Genomic DNA, 18,866 nt, shown 5'->3' with positions numbered 1-18,866 from the left:
TGATGTCGAGGCAAATCTTCAGTCGTGTGTTAATGAGAGGGTGAATCTTTCTGAAAGACTGGAAAGTTTGAATGGTGATCATGAGAGTCTTACTGGGAGGGCCAGTCACCTTGAAGTTGAGAATGAGAAACTGCAGAATCAAGTGAATGATTTGCATGGAAAACTAGTTGAGAAACTTGGGAATGAAGAACATCTTCAGACTATTGAAGGAGAGCTATTGAATTTGAGGTACGTGATTAATGATGTTATCCAGGAAGATGGCTTGCAGAATTTGGCTTTGGCAAGTAATTCTGAGAGTTTGGATGGACTGCTGAGACAGCTGATAGACTATTATAAGAATATGTTAAAAGCTGAAAGAGATGACAAAGTCTGTGAAACTCGTCCATCATATGCTGATGTTAGAAGTGGAGAGTCATTGGGTTTAGATGAAACAACTTCTGATGGGCGCCATCCTGAATTGATCGTTGAAGCAACAAGTAGAGACATAACCGTAGTAGAGACACCTGATGTAGCTTCCTTAACAAAAGATCTGGATGAAGCACTGCATGTTCAAAAGCTGACAAGGGAAGAAAGAGATTCATACATGGCACAACAACAATCCTTGGTTGCTGAAAATGAGGCACTTGATAGGAAAATATTAGAATTGCAGGAGTTTCTTAAAGAAGAAGAGCAGAGATCAGCCTCTGCAAGAGAGAAATTAAATGTAGCTGTTAGGAAAGGGAAAGCGTTGGTCCAACTAAGGGATAGCCTGAAGCAAACTATTGAAGAGTTGAACGCTGAGATTGGTTGCCTGAAATCAGAGATTATTAACCGAGATGAAATACTCTTAGAGAATGAAAATAAAGTTAGGGAGTTGGAATCTTACACTGTAAGGGTAGAAGCCCTAGAGTCTGAGTGCCAATTGTTGAAAAGTCATTTGGAAGAAAAAGAAAATTTACTGCGGGAACGAAGTGGTACATTGAGCATGACGTTGAATGTGTTGAATAGCATTGATATTGGTGATGAAGGTGACAGAAATGATCCAGTTCTGAAGCTTCAACGTATCTCACAACTGTTTCAAAATATGAGTACAGCCATGTCTTCTGCTGAGCAGGAGTCGAGAAAATCCAGAAGAGCAGCTGAGTTGCTACTTGCCGAGTTGAACGAGGTTCAGGAGAGAAACGATAGTCTGCAAGAGGAGCTATCAAAATGTACAGATGAAATCCAGCAACTTTCCAAAGAGAAGGACGCAGCAGAGGCTGAAAAATTACATTTTGAAAACTTATCAGCAGTCAACAGTGAAGAAAAGAAGAAGCTTTATGGTCAACTGCTGTCCTTCGGAACTAGTGTGAACTCTCTAAAGAAAATACTCGCAGGTACCAGCAGTTGCCTAGCTGATATTTTCACTATGGATATGGAGTTTCTGCATCATCTGAAGGCAAATATAGAATCATGTGCGAAGCAAACTGGTACTAATTTGTCTGGCTGGCCGCAGCTCGGTTCTGGGAATTTCGTAGAAAAGGTATTTTAGATCCTTTCAACAGCTTATCATGGTGTACGTTCTATTTTCTGCCACTGACTGTTCCTAAATTTTCCCCTCTCTGCCTAGGAATTCTTTTCACGCTTGAGTGCTGCTTGGTCGAACAACAACTTGCATGAGATTTCAAGTGGTGGAAACATTACCGAAATTTGTGGTTCTCTCTCACAAAACCTTGATCAGTTTGTGGATGATGTTAGCCATCTTGAAGAGAATGTAAGCAAGCACTTGACATCATGGCACGACCAGATTAATATTGTATGCAACAGTCTGGACACCGTTTTTAAGTCAATCGGAAAAGGAACGGAGTCAGAAATTGCTGCTCTGGGTGAAAGAGTTGCCTTGCTTCATAAAGCATGTTCTAGTGTGTTGATGGAAATTGAAAACCGTAAAGCCGAACTTGTTGGAAATGACAATTTCAATATGGGTCTCCATCAAGTAGATGAGGATTCGTCCATGGAATCTGTCAGGTCCATGGTAAATAGGCTATCGTCAGCTGTTAAGGAGCTTGTTGTAGTAAATGCTGAGGCTGTGGAGAGAAATGAAAAGGAGATGAAGGTAATCATCACCAATTTGCAAAGGGAGTTACACGAAAAGGACATCCAAAATGATAGGATGTGCAATGAACTTGTGGGTCAAGTTAAGGAAGCCCAGGCTGGTGCTAAAATTTTTGCAGAAGATCTTCAATCTACCAGTGCCCGGATGCGTGATATGCAAGACCAGCTGGGCATTTTGGTTCAGGAACGGGATTCTATGAAGGAGAGAGTTAAAGAGCTGCAAGCAGGGCAGACATCACACTCAGAATTACAGGAGAAGGTCACATCGCTTAGTGATGTGCTAACTGCAAAAGACCAAGGTCAGTATTTCAATTTGAAACTTTTGCTTTTCCACTGCCGCACAGATCAGCTAATACGTTATTGTTTGCTGCAGAAATTGAGGCATTAATGCAAGCGCTTGACGAGGAAGAGTCTCAGATGGAGGATCTAAAACACAGGGTTACAGAATTAGAACAGGAAGTGCAACAGAAGAACTTAGATTTGCAGAAAGCTGAAGCTTCTCGTGGGAAGATTTCCAAAAAGCTATCAATTACTGTGGATAAATTCGATGAGCTCCACCATCTCTCTGAAAATCTTCTCGTTGAAATCGAGAAACTTCAACAGCAAGTGCAAGATCGAGATACCGAGGTTTCTTTCTTAAGACAAGAAGTCACTAGGTGCACCAATGAAGCTCTTGCTGCTTCTCAGATGGACATTAAGAGAGATTCAGAAGATATCCAAACTGTACTTTCTTGGTTTGACACGATAGCTTTGCTACTTGGTCTAGAAGATTCACCTTCCACTGATGCGCAGAGTCACATAAACCACTACATGGAGACACTTGAGAAAAGGATTGCATCTATACTATCTGAAGTAGACGAATTACGGTTAGTTGGACAAAGCAAGGACGCATTGCTTGAGGCTGAGAGGAGTAGAGTGGCTGAGCTCAGACAGAAAGAAGCAACTCTTGAAAAATTCTTACATGAGAAAGAATCCCAACCAAACATGTCAACAAGCCCGACGTCAGAGATTGTTGAAGTGGAACCTCTGGTAAGCTTTGATCCTGTTGGGGATAGTTACACCATTCCAGATGCCTATAAATTTTTGATTTCGGGGTTATTTTTGGGTATTGCAGATAAACAAGTGGACGAAAACACCGGTCCCATCTCAAGTCCGGAGTTTGCGTAAAGGGAACAACGACCAAGTGGCCATTAGTATAGATGCAGATCAAGCTGATCAAAGTGGTAGCTTAGAAGAAGATGATGATAAAGGTAAGTAAATTTGTCTCTAAATATTTAGTACTTTAGTTAATCGCTACACATTCTCTTAGTAACATCTCCATTTGTATTTTTTTTGGCTGCGTTTTTAGCTCATGGTTTCAGATCAATGTCTACTTCGAGAATCATCCCTAGATTCACAAGACCCCTCACAAACATGGTCGATGGTTTATGGTCAGCCTGTTTCCATTCATCGATCTCATTCAATTTAAAAGTTCCTAATTATGATCTAACAAAAAGGGATTCTGTTTTTTCTTGTTTCTTTGTCAGGGTCTCTTGTGATCGGACGCTCATGAGACAACCAGCCTTACGGTTAGGGATCATGATTTACTGGGCGATATTGCATGCTCTATTGGCTGCTTTCGTCGTCTAACCAAAACTTCCAATTTCGTAAGCTCATTACTGACCTTTTTTCCAAGTCACAAAACAGTAGCTTCCTTTTCTAAGCTCTAATACGTGTTTTTAATATATCTTTGCAGCTGGATTGTCGGTATACTCAAAATGGTGTGTTGTCTTCACTATATGTTTTTGTTTATTGTCCTTTATTCATTGATTAGCTTTTTGATTAACCAAGCAAATTGTGGTTTCGCCATTTTTATTGATCCGAATCGCAAGCTGCTTGGCTTTTACAAACGAATAAGAAAGATCGTAGTTAGCTGTTGGAAAAGATTATAGAGTAGAAGTGCTATTTCTATTTACATTTACGTTCTTTTTAAATATACAAGGCAATGCATCACATTTACCAAAATAAAAATACATAGCCTAGGTTGGATGGGCCTGCTTCGATAAGATTGCTCCAGTTTCGAGAATATAAATTAAAAAGGACAATTTTATATATGAAAAGGCCGGTGTGAAGCCCAATAACAGTATCAAATTATAGGCCCAAAACATAAAATTCGGGCTTTATTGTGTTTATGTTAAAGTTGACGCGCTTACAAACCCCTAAAGAAGGAAGTATCTTCTTCAGTTTCAGATTCAGAAACCCTAGTTTTCTCCCACTTCAATTCTTTTTCCTCTCGTCGTCTCATAGAGTCAGAGCTGCTCGGAATCTTTCGGTTCTTCTCTCGCGAGGTAGGTGGTCACGCCAAGTTTCTTTCTCTCTTCTCGCTCTTAATTTCATTCTTTGCTTCGTTTTTGTTTAATCCGATCTGTTGAACTTGAACGAGTCCCTTTGTGGATCTAGAGACTGTGTATGTTCCTTAATCGAGAGATCTCTTGTGTTGAGAAAATTTATAGTTTCGATAGTGAAGAAGCTCGAATCCTTTAACATGAACTGCTTTTGTGCCATTGACAGGTTACATAAGAAGATGTCACGTGTGTACGTTGGAAACTTGGACCCGCGAGTTACTGAGCGTGAACTCGAGGATGAGTTCCGTGTCTATGGAGTTATTAGGAGGTAATAATCGGATCAGTTAGTACTACTACAATTTTGAATCTTTTTGATGTTTAAGTAATCTGTTTTGTACTTCTCTTAATGTTTCATTATTGTGTGTGCAGTGTTTGGGTTGCTCGTAGACCACCTGGTTACGCTTTTCTTGATTTCGAGGATCCTAGGGATGCCCGTGATGCCATTCGTGGTGTAGATGGTAATGCATTCATTCACATTCTTTCAATCCTGCTCTGATAGTAAGTGTGGTGGGATCTTTTAAATAAAATATGACATTTGTATTGTGATAATGGATAGGCAAAAATGGCTGGAGGGTTGAACAGTCTCACAACCGAGGTGAACGTGGAGGTGGTGGCCGTGGGGGTGACCGTGGAGGTGACTGTGGTGGTCGCGGTGGTTCTGATTTGAAGTGCTATGAGTGTGGTGAGCCTGGTCATTTTGCACGTGAATGCCGTAACCGTGGTGGCACTGGGAGGCGTCGCAGCAGGAGCCGTAGTCGCAGTCCAAGATACAGAAGGAGCCCAAGCTATGGACGGAGGTCAGTTGTGTATCTAGTTTTATTACCTTATGTGCAATTTGAAATCAACTCGATCTAGCTTCTGTGAACAGATTAGTTGAACTAACTTGTTGTTTTCTGGTTTCAGGAGTTACAGCCCTCGTGCAAGATCTCCCCCTCCTCCAAGGCGCCGCAGTCCTTCTCCACCTCCTCCTCGTGGTCGCAGCTACAGTAGATCACCACCTCCATACAGAGCGCGTGAAGAAGTGCCATATGCTAATGGGTAAACTTCTTTTCCCAATTCTCTATATCATAATCAGTGTTTTATCAGTCAATTGATATGTCATTTGAGTTGATGTTTGACATGGATATTGAATTATGGTTGTTTTTCTTAAATGAGGGATTTTGACCTTTTTTACCATTAGTCAATGTGTCTTATTCAACCTTCTGTTCTTGTATCTACAGTAATGGACTGAAAGATAGACGCAGAAGCAGGAGCTGAGTTGTTTTGCTGGATAACGAGTTTGTGGGATGATCGAGAAGTACTACTTGCATTGGAAGAGAAGATGAGAGAGCCTAAGAGAAATTAATATCATCTATAAATTTCAGTAAGAATTTAATATAAGTTTTAGGTGGTTGGATTGGATAAAAGCTTGCTACTTTTTCATTTGGATATGGAGTGTACGTATTCGTGTATCTAATCTACCCGTAGGTAAAAAAGAATGATTTCGTACCTTGTTTCTTAAAGACTTAATGTTTTGTTTGAGAAATTCTGCTAAATGCTTATGTGTTTCTTGTCTTTTTCCACTTTGTCGAGGTTTCTTCTGGTCTACTACTACTACTGCTTCATTGCTTGTCTGCTTGCTTCTCTACTCTTCTGCTATGAAGCATCTTCATTTAGTTGCTCAGCCTGCTATGAAGCATCTTCATTGCTTATCTGTTTGCTTCTCTACTCTTCTGCTATGAAGCATCTTCATTTAGTTGCTCAGCCTGCTATGAAGCATCTTCATTGCTTATCTGTTTGCTTCTCTACTCTCCTGCTATGAAATCTTCATTTAGTTGCAAGGCTTGTTATGAAGCATCGTCATTTAGTTGCATGGCCTGCTATGGGAAAAGCTGAACCACGATTGTGGATCCCTACATGGCTTGGTTCATCTTCATCGTCGACTCGAATGTTGGAAATTTTGTTCATTTGATGTTCCCTTCGCATGGCTTTAACATTTCATGAACTTGAGCTACCACACTAGGCAGGGATTTTGATAGTAGTCTTAGAAGCACCTTTTAAGCTACATCATCTTCACCTTCGACTCTAGTGCTTGCCACCTTTTAGCGCCACCTTAGAAACACCTCTTTTTGATTGTTTGCACTAGGTTTAGGATAATTGTACCTATTTTGATGATGTTTAACAAGCGCATTTGTGTCCTTTGCTAGAATTTGTTCATATCTTGTTTAATAGACAAGTCAAGAATTGACAAGTTTTGTGTTGATATTGTGATATTGTCCAATCAAGGACCCATATTAACAAGTCAAGAATGGACAAGCTGCTTGGTTTTCTGTCAAGTAATTTCCCAAGTGAAGCAAATGTAACCTTGGCTGAAGATTGAATATAAAATGTTATTTGCTTTTATTGAAGTTATTATGGATGTGTTTCCGCAACTACAAACTCCAAATTATGTTTACAAAAAGACGAATAAATTAATTACAAAGTTGGCACGAAGACATGGTTTTTGCATGACCACAATAAAAAGCCTAGAAAAGCAAGAGAGACAAGATCATGATCCTAGTTCGGTCCCAGAATCATCAACAAACCCACTCTATAAATGTAAAAGCTGTTTGGTCCCATTCTCTTCACTGAATTGATTGTTATATATGACGTGATACACTTTATGCTTCTTCTCATTCCACTTCCTCTGCCGACACTTTTCTCTGCTCCACGTTTCTTCGCTTTTCACCGACACTAAGATGACAATTTCCTAAGTTCAGAGACTACAATAAATGTTACTCTCTTTCTCGTTTCAGTTATTTACAGTTACAGTGTGTCTTTCCACAAAGGCTGGACTTTTAAGTTACATACATATATTTCTCTGCAGTTGATATGACATGGTTCAAGAAAATAAGCTGTTTAAACTGCCAACAACATGTTCCAACTTTACAGATATTGTATACATGTATGAATCTCTGGCTCACACTCTATCCCTAACAATGGAGGAATCAAAGAAACATAACAGACAAACAAACAAAACGGAAAATCAATTAATGCCTACCACTATGGTTCCAACAAATCTCATTACAGAGGATACCATTGAACATAAGAGGAAGTGGGGAATCAAACTCACTGATTTACTGGCCCGGTTTACATAATCTATGGTGCTTTTTTAGTTTCCATCAGCTCATCTGCTCGCCTATGAGGTCAAGACCTACGAGAAGAAATGTGACACCTTGGAATAACAGGAAGTAGAAATGCACTCCTTGAGCTGCCAAGAGACTCCTTAGCGCTGCAGTTAGCAAAAGAAAGGCCAATGCGAGCTCTTTGTGGTAAATCTTGTTTGTTTTCTTGACAGGTTTCTTTGCTTGTTTCTGCTCTTCGAGTTGGCTAAGCTCCAACAGCTCGCTGTCGGAAACTCCCCTAAGCAGTTGGCTTTTCTTGTTTGGTGCCTCTTTCTCGGTAATAGATAAAAGATCTGACTCTGATGATCTTCCAGCTTTTTTTGTGACAATCCACTCGTAAGAGCTACCCAATTGGAACAATCCGGATACCATCGCGTTGAACTTGGTGACAGACATTGTGTTCTCAAACAAAAGGTAAGGGACAATGAAAGGGAACGATTTTGGTGATGGAAGAAGGTTGAGGAAAGACATAAAAACCGGTATGTAGCAGATGACCCAAACAGGGAGCTCAGCTTCTGGAACAAACATGGTCAGTGGAAGGATTATGCAGAACAATGTGAAGGAATAGAAAGGAAGTATAAGTTTCCTAAGAAGGAAGAAGAGAAGTATCAGGTTCGCCTTCTTCCATATAGCTATCTACAAGAAGAACAAAATGAGAAACGGAAGAAGTCATTAAAATTATGATAAAAGCTAAAGTTTAACCTTGCTGAAGAAAACAAGCTTTACACTACCTTAGAGGTCAAGATTGAACCAAGACACAAGCGGAAAAGCTGCATAGGTCCCGAATGCCAACGGTGTTGCTGCTTCTTATATGCTTCATAGGACTCAGGAACTTCACAAAGGACCTATAGATTTTTTCATTCAAGTTTAATTAAATGGTTACTTCCATATATTAGCATTTCTTTAGAAAAGATTGATAAATACTACTTTAATAGTATTACCTTGACATCATTAAGATAGATGAACTTCCATCCATGTAGATGTGCGCGGACTGCTATGTCCATATCTTCAACAGTGGTCCTTTCAAGCCAACCACCAGATTCCTCAAGGGCTTTGATTCTCCAAACTCCAGCTGTTCCATTGAAACCGAAGAAGTTCAAGAACACGCCGTTCACTTGCTGCTCCACCTCAAAGTGAAAACACAGATTGATGTTCTGAAGACGGGTCAACAAGTTCTCGTCTTTGTTCACAAATGTCCATCTAGCTTGAACTAGACCTAACTCCGGGTTATCCTGAAGATTTAACACATTTTTAACAAGTTAGATCTCTCTCTCTCTCTGTCCATTTGTCAATAACAGAAACATGAAACCGATGTTAATACCAACCTTGAAATGAGGAACGGTTAGTTTAAGGAAATCGGGAGTAGGTTGGAAATCAGCATCAAATATTGCGACATACTCGTAAGCTTCCACATAATCACAGCTCATAGCAGATTTGAGGTTACCAGCTTTATATCCGGTTCTAACCAAGCGATGCCTGTAGATTATGTTGACTCCCTTTTGGCTCCATTTGGCAACCTCAGCTTTAATCAACTGTTGAATGCTTTCATCATTCGAATCATCAAGAACCTGAACCAGTATTCGATCTTTTGGCCAGTCAAGTTGACACACAGCAGATATAGATTGTTCATACACCTGAACATGAAGAAGGTAAACATCATTACATTGAGATAGTGAAGTGATACCATTAGGAGAAAGGTCAATACTTTTTTTAAGGTATACCAAAGTTGAATGAGCATACATACCTCTCTCTCATTGCACATTGGAATCTGAACAAGAACCATAGGATACTCAAATCCAGATCCCTCAGCATCCTCATTACGGAACGGTTGCTCATCAAACCTCGGCTTAATTTTCTTGTACTTGATCCAAAAACAACCCAAGCAAAGTACCAAACGATCCACAGATTGTATAAGGAACAGGACAATACAAAACTTGGAGAGAGCTTTAATCGGAGGAGCAATATAATCAGCTCTTAGGCTTAACCAACCAACATACACAAGATGAAGCAGGCTCTGGATCTCAAGTGTGCTAGTGGGGATGTGAAGATTAGGGCTTTGAAAGTAATGCCATCCTCTGAAGTAAGCAACAATCTCAAACCCGAGAATCACTAAGGAAACAGCTAAGAAGAGCTTAATGGCCGTGAAAAGCCATTTGTCTCTGCCTAACTTCTCAGAGCCCATTGGCTGAGTGAAACTAAGCCGTTTCTTGATAGCACCAAGGAGAGACCAGAAGACAGTGGCGAGCCAAGTGAGACATCCAACAGCTCTATGAGCTTTGAGAAGCAAAACCCAAGTCACTTGCTTAGCGTTCTTGCCTCTGCTCTTCTCCACTGGTCTAAAAGCTGAATCTGGCCCGTCGATTTCAACTACTGAGTAATTAGGATTCTCCATCTTCACTACAACTGGTGTTCCTTTCCTCGTGTCCTTCGCCCACCAATCTGAAAAATCCAACCTTGGAGCCATCTTTGTCTCTAAATCTCTTTGAGAAGTAGAGAAATCCAAAAAAGAGAAAGAGCAGAAAGAAGTAGGAAGTTCTAAATGTGGTAAAGATCCCAAACTAAGCACTCAAATCTCAAAGTGTAAGATTTAAGCAAAACCCATTTTGAGGAAAACAAAAAAAGGGAGCAACTTTGAGTGAGAAGTTAAGATCTTCTTCAAGAAAGGAGTGAGCTTTCTACTAAATAATGGAAGACCCAGATCCCAGAAATCTGAAATCTAGAGACCCATTTTTGTGATTTTTTTATAAACCAGACAAAGAAGGCATCCACAGCTCAAGGCTCATTTATAGTGGACCTTTTTTTAGAGAATGACAGAGAGAAGGATGGGTTGGTGAGAGAGTGGAGTGAGTCAGAGAGAGAAGCAAAGCATAGGAGAGAGAGAGAGAGAGAGAGAGAGAGGAAGAAGAAAGAAAGGTATCTGTTGTGAGAAATTTTGTAAATAAGAAGATGTCTCTCTTACACTTTCATGTGTGTGTTACTCTTTCAGCTACTTCTTTGATGGCTTCAGCATGCAAATTCATCCCCTTTTTATCACTCTTTGTAAGCTTTTTTCACCAGCACTTGTCATGTCATCATCCTATAGAAATTATTTAAATTTGAAAACAATCATTTCAAGAAAATTCAAGATGGACCATATGGGTTGTTTGGCAATTTGAGGTGAAGACAAATTCGAATTTGTGAGCGCAACTCATAATTATATTGGAACAAGTTTTCATAAGAGATACCACCAAATCGGTTCCAAGTGAATCACTCAAAATGCTCTCACCGCTTCTCCTACGTGCTCCCCATGTCATTTTCCATGTCTATCATAATTTTATATTTTATACATATAGTAAAATTCCATGTTTAGTAGTCCATCAACTTTAGAATTTTGACAATCATATAATAAAGAAAAAATACATATGGTTTGAGTAATTTAATCAGAATAACTTTTAAATATTTGGTAACATGATACTAATTTGAACTTATGAGTCAAACCCTTACTGTTGCAACAAAAGGATGCAACTCAATATTTTGAATTTCATAATCAAGTAAGGATATATTAAGGAGGGAAACAATTAGTTAATGATCTGTCTTTTTTTGTTTTTTCTCGCTGAAATGATCAATTGACAAAGTACACTAACAATCAAAATACATGATTCAGTGTTGACTACTAGTTGCAAGAAACTTCTAAACAGTGCCGCTAATTATGGTCATTTTGTAAAATAATAATTTAAGTGGTGTGTCTTTGACAAAAAAGAAGTATAAGATCCATTAGAAGGATTATTACAATTTCCAGTCTGAAAATTCCTAAAAGTTTCAGCCAACTAGTAGGTTACGCGAGAGTTACTTGTCGGTGGGCGATATTAACACATGTAGAGCTCTAGAAGATAAGGATATGCTTTGGCATTTTTAAGGTTTATTTTTTACTATTACAATAATAATACCTAACGTTTTACGAAAGTATCATATAAAAAACTAAGAAAAAAGAAAAGGGAAAAGAATTACTATAATTATGGATAACTAATTTGTGTGCTAATTACACTTTTGTAATACCTTTTTATTTGTTTTCCTTGTGGCATCTAGGAATCCTCTTTCACAAGCCAATCCGTGCTCAGAAATTAAATATTCAATACGATTTTGATAATTTAAGCAATTATAATGTTAATGATAATTAAAAAGACCCAGTTTTCTTTTCAATAAACTGCAGAATCATCATCACATTGTTGTATAGAGTCGTCCGATATATCAAAACCTCATATACACAATTCTGCGCTATATATAACATAGTTATAACAATTCTAATGTAAATAATAATTCACAAATTCTGGGACATGATATATTGTGTTTTAAACGAATCCAGGGTATATAATCATGTATATATCAATATGATCGATTGTGTCTTGGTGAATGAATGATTGATGATTATTAGTTATTAGTATCACTTTTGAATTATGATATTCGTTGAACTAAGCTATCATATAATATTTTACATACAGTGCTTTACACTCTCTACTTTTATCAATATTTTGTCTAATAATTGTAATTAGCGGATACACTCATTCAATTATTCATTTAATTGATTAAAGTTTTTCTATTTTATGCAAGACTTTTTTTTTTTTTCCAGTTTCTCAACTCTTCCAAAGTAATATCCATTGCTTTTCTACAATTTGAATATTCTGAGCAATATTTTGTTCTGTTAATGGGTCTTGTAAAATTATGTAGATTAGTAGGTGTGGAAACGAAACCGTTGGAAGCAAGTGTTAACGAATGAATTAAAGACTTAAACAGGTCGATGACGCTGTAATGACTCATGTGCTGTCTTCTATACCACAAAAATGTCTTAATCTATAGGGAGTATTAATTAGTAGACCCATTTAAAAAACTTTCCCACACTTAAATAGAACAAACAAACATTTCATGTGTTCTTTAACTATTGATAGTTGATACCAACACATGTCTAATGTTTTGTTGTATAGGTTTTGTGCTACAGCCACACCGTCTACATATATAATTTGACATTGAATAACCTCTTTGAAAAAGTTATACATGAAATAACCTGATCAATGAAGTTTCTTTTCAAAAAGTAAATTACTAATGGGTTCTAAAATCTCTCACTTTAGGATCCAACCGAGAAGATCAGATCTGAAGACTGAAGCTATTGGTAATTGTAGAAAGCTTCTCGTTAAACCGGTTTTCCTGGTTCAACTATCTAATACATTGGTTATTTTCTTTCTAATCATCATTTGTTTGAGTGGCAAAGTCTGGTACCGACTTTGCCTTCCAAAAAGAAACCAAACCCTCTACAAGTATCAAAAATATAACTTTTTGGACAAGGAGATACATGATGAGAGTAAACCAAATCGGATTCTCATTTTTTGTGAGCTTCCAAATCAGACAGTAGCTTAGCCGGTTTAGCCTTTTTCTGTCGGTACTTGGCGTATGAGTACCACACACCACCAGCTGTGTTGACCACTAAACCGGAGACGTTTAAAGCATGTACTTTAACACCACCCAGGAGGACAAAACCGAGCGTCTAGGAGATGCAAAAGGAAGCAAAGATAAGTAAGACTTATCCAGACTTGAAAATGAAGAGACTTCCATCTCGAAACAGAGCCAAATGTGAGTATCTACTTACAGTGGAACCAACGCCTTTGAGGACACCAACGATGGTTGTTGTTAGTGCAGAGTTCACAATGGTGCAAAGAAACATGGTGAAGTTGAGGACAATGCCCATAACCAGTGAAAGAATGAGAATCACCAAGAACGGCAAATAAGAACACTGTCCAAGAGAAGAAATAATTTGACCTTTTTTAGAAAATAGTTTCTGAGAAAAGCCACAAGCTTAGAGTGATGAAAAGTTTCTAACCTTTGCAAGTAATAGCGATAGAGAGTTTGGGAATTCCCCGGTAACTATGATGAGGAAGGACAAAAATGGGAGAGAAAGGAAGCTGTTATAAAACATAATCTCGATCGAGGTAAGTCCGTCTTCTGCACCAGACTTCTCAACCAACACTAGGTACATGGTCTGCAGGGATGAAACAATATCTGTTTTACCATATGGTTAATGGAGGATTGTTGCAAGAGAAGGAAAAGAACAATGGAAACCAACCTGGAAAAAGACAGAGGTTAAAGCCAAACCATACCCGAAAAGATCAAAAGAAAAATCTCCAAGAGCTGCAATTACACAACCTGCAGCGGTCAGTAGTACAGATAGAGCAACCTGAAATTTGAACAAGAGATTCAGAGCTTGTAACATTAGCAAAACTGAGAGACAAAAGGATCAGCCTTTTAATAGAACATTATAGTCGTAAAATATACCTGAGTTGTTGGTTTGCCTTTACCAAACAGAACCCCGGCAATCAAAACAGCGAGTGGAGTGAGTCTCTTAATGGCGATATACATTGGAATATTAACTCCTTTCAAGCTTGCAAGAGCAAATGCAACATTAGCATTGTAGAAGATAGAAACCGGGAGAAGCTTTTTGGCAGTGGCCAAATCGATTCCTTTGGCTCTTGTGTATCCCATTCGTCTTCCAAAGTGTAGAAGCAAAGAAGTAGCCAATTGCTAATACAAACCAAAAGAAAAGCAAAAGGGATCAATTTCATAATCTTGAGGAAGTGAGTAACCTCTGCTTATAATCCTAGTCAAGTAGATATCAAATACTGAAAAAAGTAGAGCAATGTACCTGGAGGGTAAGAACAGTCATGGAATGTGGATACTGCATAATCACAGCCTTGTTGATAAAAACCATTGCCATAGAAGCAATGCCATATGAAACAGCTGAGACTAAACTGCATCATAGAACAAACATAAAGCTTACTTACTTAAATCTGTGTATATATAACTTCTGCAAATCTCGGGATCTAGATCTACCCTGATGAAGAACCACCACAAATTCAAAGTTTCTAAATTTATAACTTTAAGCCGCACCTCGAATCCATTAAACCAGTAATTGTTTCCCCCTCTGTCCTAAATCGATCAGAAACTTTTCTAATCGAATTGAAAAAAAAGGGTCAAATTTGAAGAAGCAGAGCAGGAAATAAAAAAGGAGAGTAGAGTACGGAGTACCTAACGGACGAGCTAGGCTCCATCTCAGCTTGAACCTCCATTGGGAAAGAAGAGTGATTTGAGATTTATTTTTATAAATCTTTTGAAAAGTTTCAGTATTGGTAAATGATGTGCACAGAAATCAAAAGAAAGCTGTAAACTTTGCTCAGGAAACACGTTTCTTGGGTGATTCAAGACGCATTTCGAGAAGAAAGTACTTGTTTATATCATCTCATCTTCTCGTGTCAGTATACAGAACCTTTCCTTGGATTGAGGATCTTATTAAAACCGAGCTCGAGCGAGCGAGCGAGCGAGCGAGAGGGGTCATCATTGGAGGAGCTTTAGCTTACCAGTAAAAAAGTCAACACTCTAAACTCAAAAAGTCAGTAACCTTCTGATTCAAACAACACGTTTCTGTCTACTTGCGTGCGGATCATCTCAAATAGTTAGGCCCAAAAAAGCCCAAAAACCTTCTATTTTAGAAAATTTTAAATAGCGACATCAAAAAATTTATTTCCATGGCTTATCAAAAATCAAAATCTTTCAGACGCAAAGTGTCAAAAGGTCACATTTTGTCAAAACCTATTTTCTTTATAGAGTCTCCCTTTGACAACATAGGTGATGATGGGTTTGGTTATTAGTACAGCACGATAACTAATCGTGTAAAAGAAAAAGATGATGGGTACATACACTCCCGTTAACCAATGTGATATATTCACATCAGCCTTTTCCGGTTTCAATAAATTCGATATACCTTTTTGTAACGTAATTAATTGAAAGAAACAATGTAACGTCATCATTTACTAGGTAGAAGTGAGACCACTAGAAGAGATTGCTTTGTTTTCTCTGTTTTATTGCTTTCTTATCTCACTCTCTTCCCTAGATCTTCAACTGAGATTTGTGTGAACTATTCATTACAATGGCGGATCCACCACATTTCTCTTCCTTTGAGCATAAGTTTCTTACAGGAGATAAACCACTTCTCGTAATGCTTTCTATCTTTTATCTTTCGTTTTAAGTTACTCTACTTTGTCACCGTCAACAACTCTGTGTTTCCTTTTGTTTTATTGCTTGCAGACTCTTGATGCTGATTTCTTAATGAATCACACGAAAGTGTTACTAATATCGGATGCGTCGGACAGAGTTTGGAAAGTGAAACTGGATGGCGGCAGGCTCGCCGACGGCTGGGAAAAGTTCGCCGGCGAACATGGATTCAGGGACGGTGACGTCTTGGTTTTCAAACATCATGGAGACGAGGTCCTTCATGTATCTGTCGCTTCCCGATCTGTTTCCCGTGACCTTCATCACGCTTCATCTAGCCACGTTGATACTGAGGATACGTACATTGATAATGATGATGATGATGATGATGATGATGATGATGATGGAAAAGATGATGATGATGATGATGATGATGATGATGATGATGATGATGATGATGGGGCCGGAGAGAGAGCAAGTGAGTTGTTTAATGAAATTACAGAATGTATTTAATGGGTTTGGTGACTATGTAACTAAAGATTGTTGTGATTCAGCGAACAAGAAACCAGAAGCAGATTCTTCATCAGGCCAGTCTTGTTTCATCACAGGATGTGTTACTCGTTATAGTCTCAGCAAGGATCGTTTGGTGACTACTAAACTCCATTTTAGCTTTGTTGTAACAGTCAAGAGTGTAACATTGTTTCAGTGATGTGACTTGTTGGTAATGTTTTTGTAGGATCTTTCTAGAAAATTTACGGCTTTTTTCGGTGAGCACCCAAAAGCCTGTGAGATCGATGTAATCAATGAGCAAGGGAGAATATGGACAATGAAACTTGCCAAAAACACCTCAAGTGGTGTGTTTTACATCAGAGCAGGATGGGAACACTTCTGCTCCACTAATGATCTAAGACAAGGAGATTTTTGTAAGTTTAAACTTTTCCAAATTGGGGAAAGGCCTGTGCTTTCGCTGTGTCCACAGGAATCTGGAAATGGCCATAAAGAGAAGAGAACGTTGGATGAAGTTTCAAAGAGAAAGGAGAAGAAGAAGGCTCCTTCACCAACTGTGATAATAAAGTATACACCTAGCCGTGACTATACCGGGCAGCTAGTAAGTTCAAGAACTTGTTGTCATGAACGTTTTTTTGTGGATATAGTCATGAGTTTGAGCGTTTGGTACTGATTGAATCTTGTTCAGTCACTTCCAGTGAGTTTCACGAGGGAGAATGGCATTAATAAGGCTGGGGACGTAATTCTTCTGGACCAAGATGGAAGAAAGTGGTCATCTTATCTCCAGATAACAGGGCTTGGAAGAGGCGTAAGTGAATGGTTTTATTTGAGAAAAGGTTGGAGAGAGATGTGTGAAGCGAATGGAGTGAAGGTAAATGATTCGTTCAAGCTGGAATTGATGTGGGAAGGTGCAAATCCTCTGTTTAAGTTCTGCTCTAAGGTGAACCAACAAGACAACTTTATGTACATATAAAACCTTAGTTAGACTTGGATGCTAACATGTTTATTGAGTTTCTTTCAGATTGAAAACCATGAATACAAGGGCAAAGGAAACCACACAACTCGTAGGAAGAGAGCTTGTGAGACTGCTCCACAACCAAGGAATGTGAGAAAGACTCCAAGAGTAGGGGTAGAGGGACAAGTTAATAAGAGAATAAGTCGCGGACCAGAGCATCAAGTTGATGAGGAGAGAGGACGCACTCAGGTTTCAAACAGAACCAACACCATCTCAAGAAAATTTCTGAGCGTCCAACCACAATCTTGCTCAGTCTCGGATCAAGTTGCTAGTGTGAAACAGGGAATTGTAGATACTCTGAACACTGTGAGACAGTGTCGGACCGAGCTGGAGACAAGTGAACAGAATCTACAAGCCTCTTTGCTAGCAATTGATGCGTTAGGTGCGTTCCTGACTCAAGATCTTGCTGTTGTTTCTTGTAACCAGTTTTGTTTGACTTAGGAATGTAATGTTGTGATAATGCAACAGGGGAGAGGATATGGGAAATCAGCAATGATCTGGTTTGAAGTGACACTGAAGATGGGAAGTAAGCAACAAGAGTCTTATGCAAGCACTTTCTGTGTCTTGAATCATTCAAAGGTGGAGTCAAGTAGTTTCACTAGATTCTTCTTCTTCCTCCACCAAACTAAACTACGTTTATTCTGTATTTGAGATTTGCAAATTCTAGAGACTGTCCACTTGAAAGTTTGTAGTATGGAAGGGTTTGTGACTTGCCTTCTTGTATTAAGGAGTTAGAACTTGAAAGTTTGTAGTAAGGAGTTAGAAATTTTTACCCACTACAACATCCCTAATTTAGTAATTAATTACTTCGATGTTTATACGTCTTGGCAGAGAAATGTATGAAAGATTATGATATACCATTTAGCATACTCTTCAACTATCAATATGTTATCATTATTTTAAAGGAAGATTCTCAAAAATATTTCCAAAATAATTTTTTTTTAATATTTCTAAATTAGCACAACATTTCTAAAATTCCAAAAATAGCACCAATTAATATTTCAAAATTAAATTCTAAATTCAAAACTAAATACTAAATCCCTCAAAACTATATTTTAAATGTGAAATTGAGAACCAAAACCTAAAAAAAAATCTAAAAATTAATTTTAAATATTTTAATGTGTTAAATAATACTATTTTTGGAAATTTATGGAATGTATGTGATAGTTGTCCATAAAACTTGTTTTTGTACTATTTAGGGTATTTTTCTATTTTAAATTTGAAAAAAATGACCAAAAAAAAAGCAAAACATATGCCAAAAAAAAGCAAAAAAAAAGTTGAAAAAGAAATTATAAGCTTAGCTTTCAAACATGACGGTATAAATTAAAAATTATCTTTAACATACAACAAATGAATATATTATTGATTGTATAAATAAAAGAGACTATGTAGAAAATTATTATGTATAAGGCACAAATCATATATAGTTAATAACATTAATCTTATATTATAAAAACATTAAATAAATTCATATATTTTGGAGAATATTAAATATTTAATATAATTTAAGATTTGAAATCGAAAAATAAACCAAAGCTTTTGAAAGTATTGTTTCCAATGATTTATAATTACATATGTTAGATATATATTCAATTTATAATTAAAAAATAAAGTCGAAAATTAATAATTTACTATGAAATATAAATATTTACAATATATATAAATTTGCTTTCTTCGGTGGTTTTAGCACTTATGGACTATTTCATTATATCTGAGAAACTATTAAAATTATCA

The 18,866-nt window shown here is 37.8% G+C and overlaps 5 protein-coding genes across 10 annotated transcripts in view; 3 read left to right on the top strand and 2 right to left on the bottom strand.

Annotated features, from left to right (window-relative positions):
- The window catches only part of LOC104727642 (nucleoporin nup211-like), a 12,054-nt gene extending 8,023 nt beyond the window's left edge, over nt 1-4,031 (top strand). The window contains exons 6-12 of the mRNA XM_019231764.1: nt 5-1,501; nt 1,589-2,372; nt 2,447-3,102; nt 3,188-3,323; nt 3,422-3,503; nt 3,600-3,719; nt 3,809-4,031. Of these exons, the coding sequence (XP_019087309.1) occupies nt 5-1,501; nt 1,589-2,372; nt 2,447-3,102; nt 3,188-3,323; nt 3,422-3,503; nt 3,600-3,702 (3,258 nt within the window). The 3' untranslated portion in view covers nt 3,703-3,719; nt 3,809-4,031. The remainder of the gene's footprint in view (nt 1-4; nt 1,502-1,588; nt 2,373-2,446; nt 3,103-3,187; nt 3,324-3,421; nt 3,504-3,599; nt 3,720-3,808) is intronic.
- LOC104721682 (serine/arginine-rich splicing factor RSZ22) lies at nt 4,272-6,776 on the top strand. 3 transcript variants are annotated; one of them, XR_757071.2, is made up of 7 exons: nt 4,272-4,400; nt 4,624-4,725; nt 4,827-4,915; nt 5,014-5,254; nt 5,361-5,495; nt 5,678-5,820; nt 6,030-6,776. XR_757071.2 is itself a non-coding variant. In XM_010439719.2 (6 exons), exons 2-6 carry the CDS (start codon nt 4,637-4,639, stop codon nt 5,712-5,714), a joined length of 591 nt encoding a protein of 196 aa, XP_010438021.1. In that variant the 5' UTR covers nt 4,272-4,400; nt 4,624-4,636; the 3' UTR covers nt 5,715-6,699. The 3 variants fall into 3 exon arrangements, 1 of the variants encoding a protein (XP_010438021.1); XR_002034193.1 differs by having other exon boundaries at nt 5,678-5,924; XM_010439719.2 differs by having other exon boundaries at nt 5,678-6,699.
- Nucleotides 7,309-10,643, bottom strand: LOC104721681 (probable xyloglucan glycosyltransferase 5). The gene is made up of 5 exons (XM_010439718.2): nt 9,345-10,643; nt 8,926-9,234; nt 8,542-8,832; nt 8,332-8,445; nt 7,309-8,236 (listed from the first exon to the last, which is right to left on the bottom strand). Exons 1-5 carry the CDS (start codon nt 10,062-10,064, stop codon nt 7,598-7,600), a joined length of 2,073 nt encoding a protein of 690 aa, XP_010438020.1. The 5' UTR covers nt 10,065-10,643; the 3' UTR covers nt 7,309-7,597.
- LOC104721679 (putative UDP-sugar transporter DDB_G0278631) lies at nt 12,726-14,978 on the bottom strand. 4 transcript variants are annotated; one of them, XM_010439715.2, is made up of 8 exons: nt 14,651-14,978; nt 14,513-14,572; nt 14,268-14,373; nt 13,901-14,146; nt 13,692-13,802; nt 13,449-13,607; nt 13,218-13,361; nt 12,726-13,115 (listed from the first exon to the last, which is right to left on the bottom strand). In XM_010439715.2, exons 1-8 carry the CDS (start codon nt 14,689-14,691, stop codon nt 12,951-12,953), a joined length of 1,032 nt encoding a protein of 343 aa, XP_010438017.1. In that variant the 5' UTR covers nt 14,692-14,978; the 3' UTR covers nt 12,726-12,950. The 4 variants fall into 4 exon arrangements, with proteins under 4 accessions (XP_010438017.1, XP_019087230.1, XP_010438019.1 ...); XM_019231685.1 differs by having other exon boundaries at nt 14,513-14,551; XM_010439717.2 differs by having other exon boundaries at nt 14,513-14,567; nt 14,651-14,977.
- Nucleotides 15,404-17,946, top strand: LOC104721678 (B3 domain-containing protein REM1-like). The gene is made up of 7 exons (XM_010439714.2): nt 15,404-15,614; nt 15,707-16,088; nt 16,165-16,256; nt 16,347-16,718; nt 16,806-17,057; nt 17,139-17,514; nt 17,601-17,946. Exons 1-7 carry the CDS (start codon nt 15,549-15,551, stop codon nt 17,636-17,638), a joined length of 1,578 nt encoding a protein of 525 aa, XP_010438016.1. The 5' UTR covers nt 15,404-15,548; the 3' UTR covers nt 17,639-17,946.

Source organism: Camelina sativa, chromosome 11, assembly GCF_000633955.1.
Source record: "Camelina sativa cultivar DH55 chromosome 11, Cs, whole genome shotgun sequence".
In the NCBI taxonomy this organism is placed as follows: Eukaryota; Viridiplantae; Streptophyta; class Magnoliopsida; order Brassicales; family Brassicaceae; genus Camelina; species Camelina sativa.
The sequence above is the reverse complement of the archived record's forward strand: the minus strand, read 5'-3'. Positions and strand labels throughout refer to the sequence as shown.

Excerpts from the sequence above, each read along its gene's own strand:
- LOC104721679 (XM_010439715.2), bottom strand. The coding sequence starts at position 14,691 with ATGGAGGTTCAAGCTGAGATGGAGCCTAGCTCGTCCGTTAG. Across the intron at positions 14,374-14,512 it reads ACTGGTTTAATGGATTCGAG|TTTAGTCTCAGCTGTTTCAT; the intron begins GTGCGGCTTAAA and ends TCTATGATGCAG. Across the intron at positions 13,608-13,691 it reads TAACCTCTGTCTTTTTCCAG|ACCATGTACCTAGTGTTGGT; the intron begins GTTGGTTTCCAT and ends TCATCCCTGCAG.
- LOC104721681 (XM_010439718.2), bottom strand. The coding sequence starts at position 10,064 with ATGGCTCCAAGGTTGGATTTTTCAGATTGGTGGGCGAAGGACACGAGG. Across the intron at positions 9,235-9,344 it reads CAATGTGCAATGAGAGAGAG|GTGTATGAACAATCTATATC; the intron begins GTATGTATGCTC and ends CTTCATGTTCAG. Across the intron at positions 8,833-8,925 it reads TAACCGTTCCTCATTTCAAG|GATAACCCGGAGTTAGGTCT; the intron begins GTTGGTATTAAC and ends TTAAATCTTCAG.
- LOC104721678 (XM_010439714.2), top strand. The coding sequence starts at position 15,549 with ATGGCGGATCCACCACATTTCTCTTCCTTTGAGCATAAGTTTCTTACA. Across the intron at positions 16,257-16,346 it reads GTCTCAGCAAGGATCGTTTG|GATCTTTCTAGAAAATTTAC; the intron begins GTGACTACTAAA and ends ATGTTTTTGTAG. Across the intron at positions 17,058-17,138 it reads TGTTTAAGTTCTGCTCTAAG|ATTGAAAACCATGAATACAA; the intron begins GTGAACCAACAA and ends AGTTTCTTTCAG.
- LOC104721682 (XM_010439719.2), top strand. The coding sequence starts at position 4,637 with ATGTCACGTGTGTACGTTGGAAACTTGGACCCGCGAGTTACTGAGCGT. Across the intron at positions 4,916-5,013 it reads TGCCATTCGTGGTGTAGATG|GCAAAAATGGCTGGAGGGTT; the intron begins GTAATGCATTCA and ends GATAATGGATAG. Across the intron at positions 5,255-5,360 it reads AGCCCAAGCTATGGACGGAG|GAGTTACAGCCCTCGTGCAA; the intron begins GTCAGTTGTGTA and ends TTCTGGTTTCAG.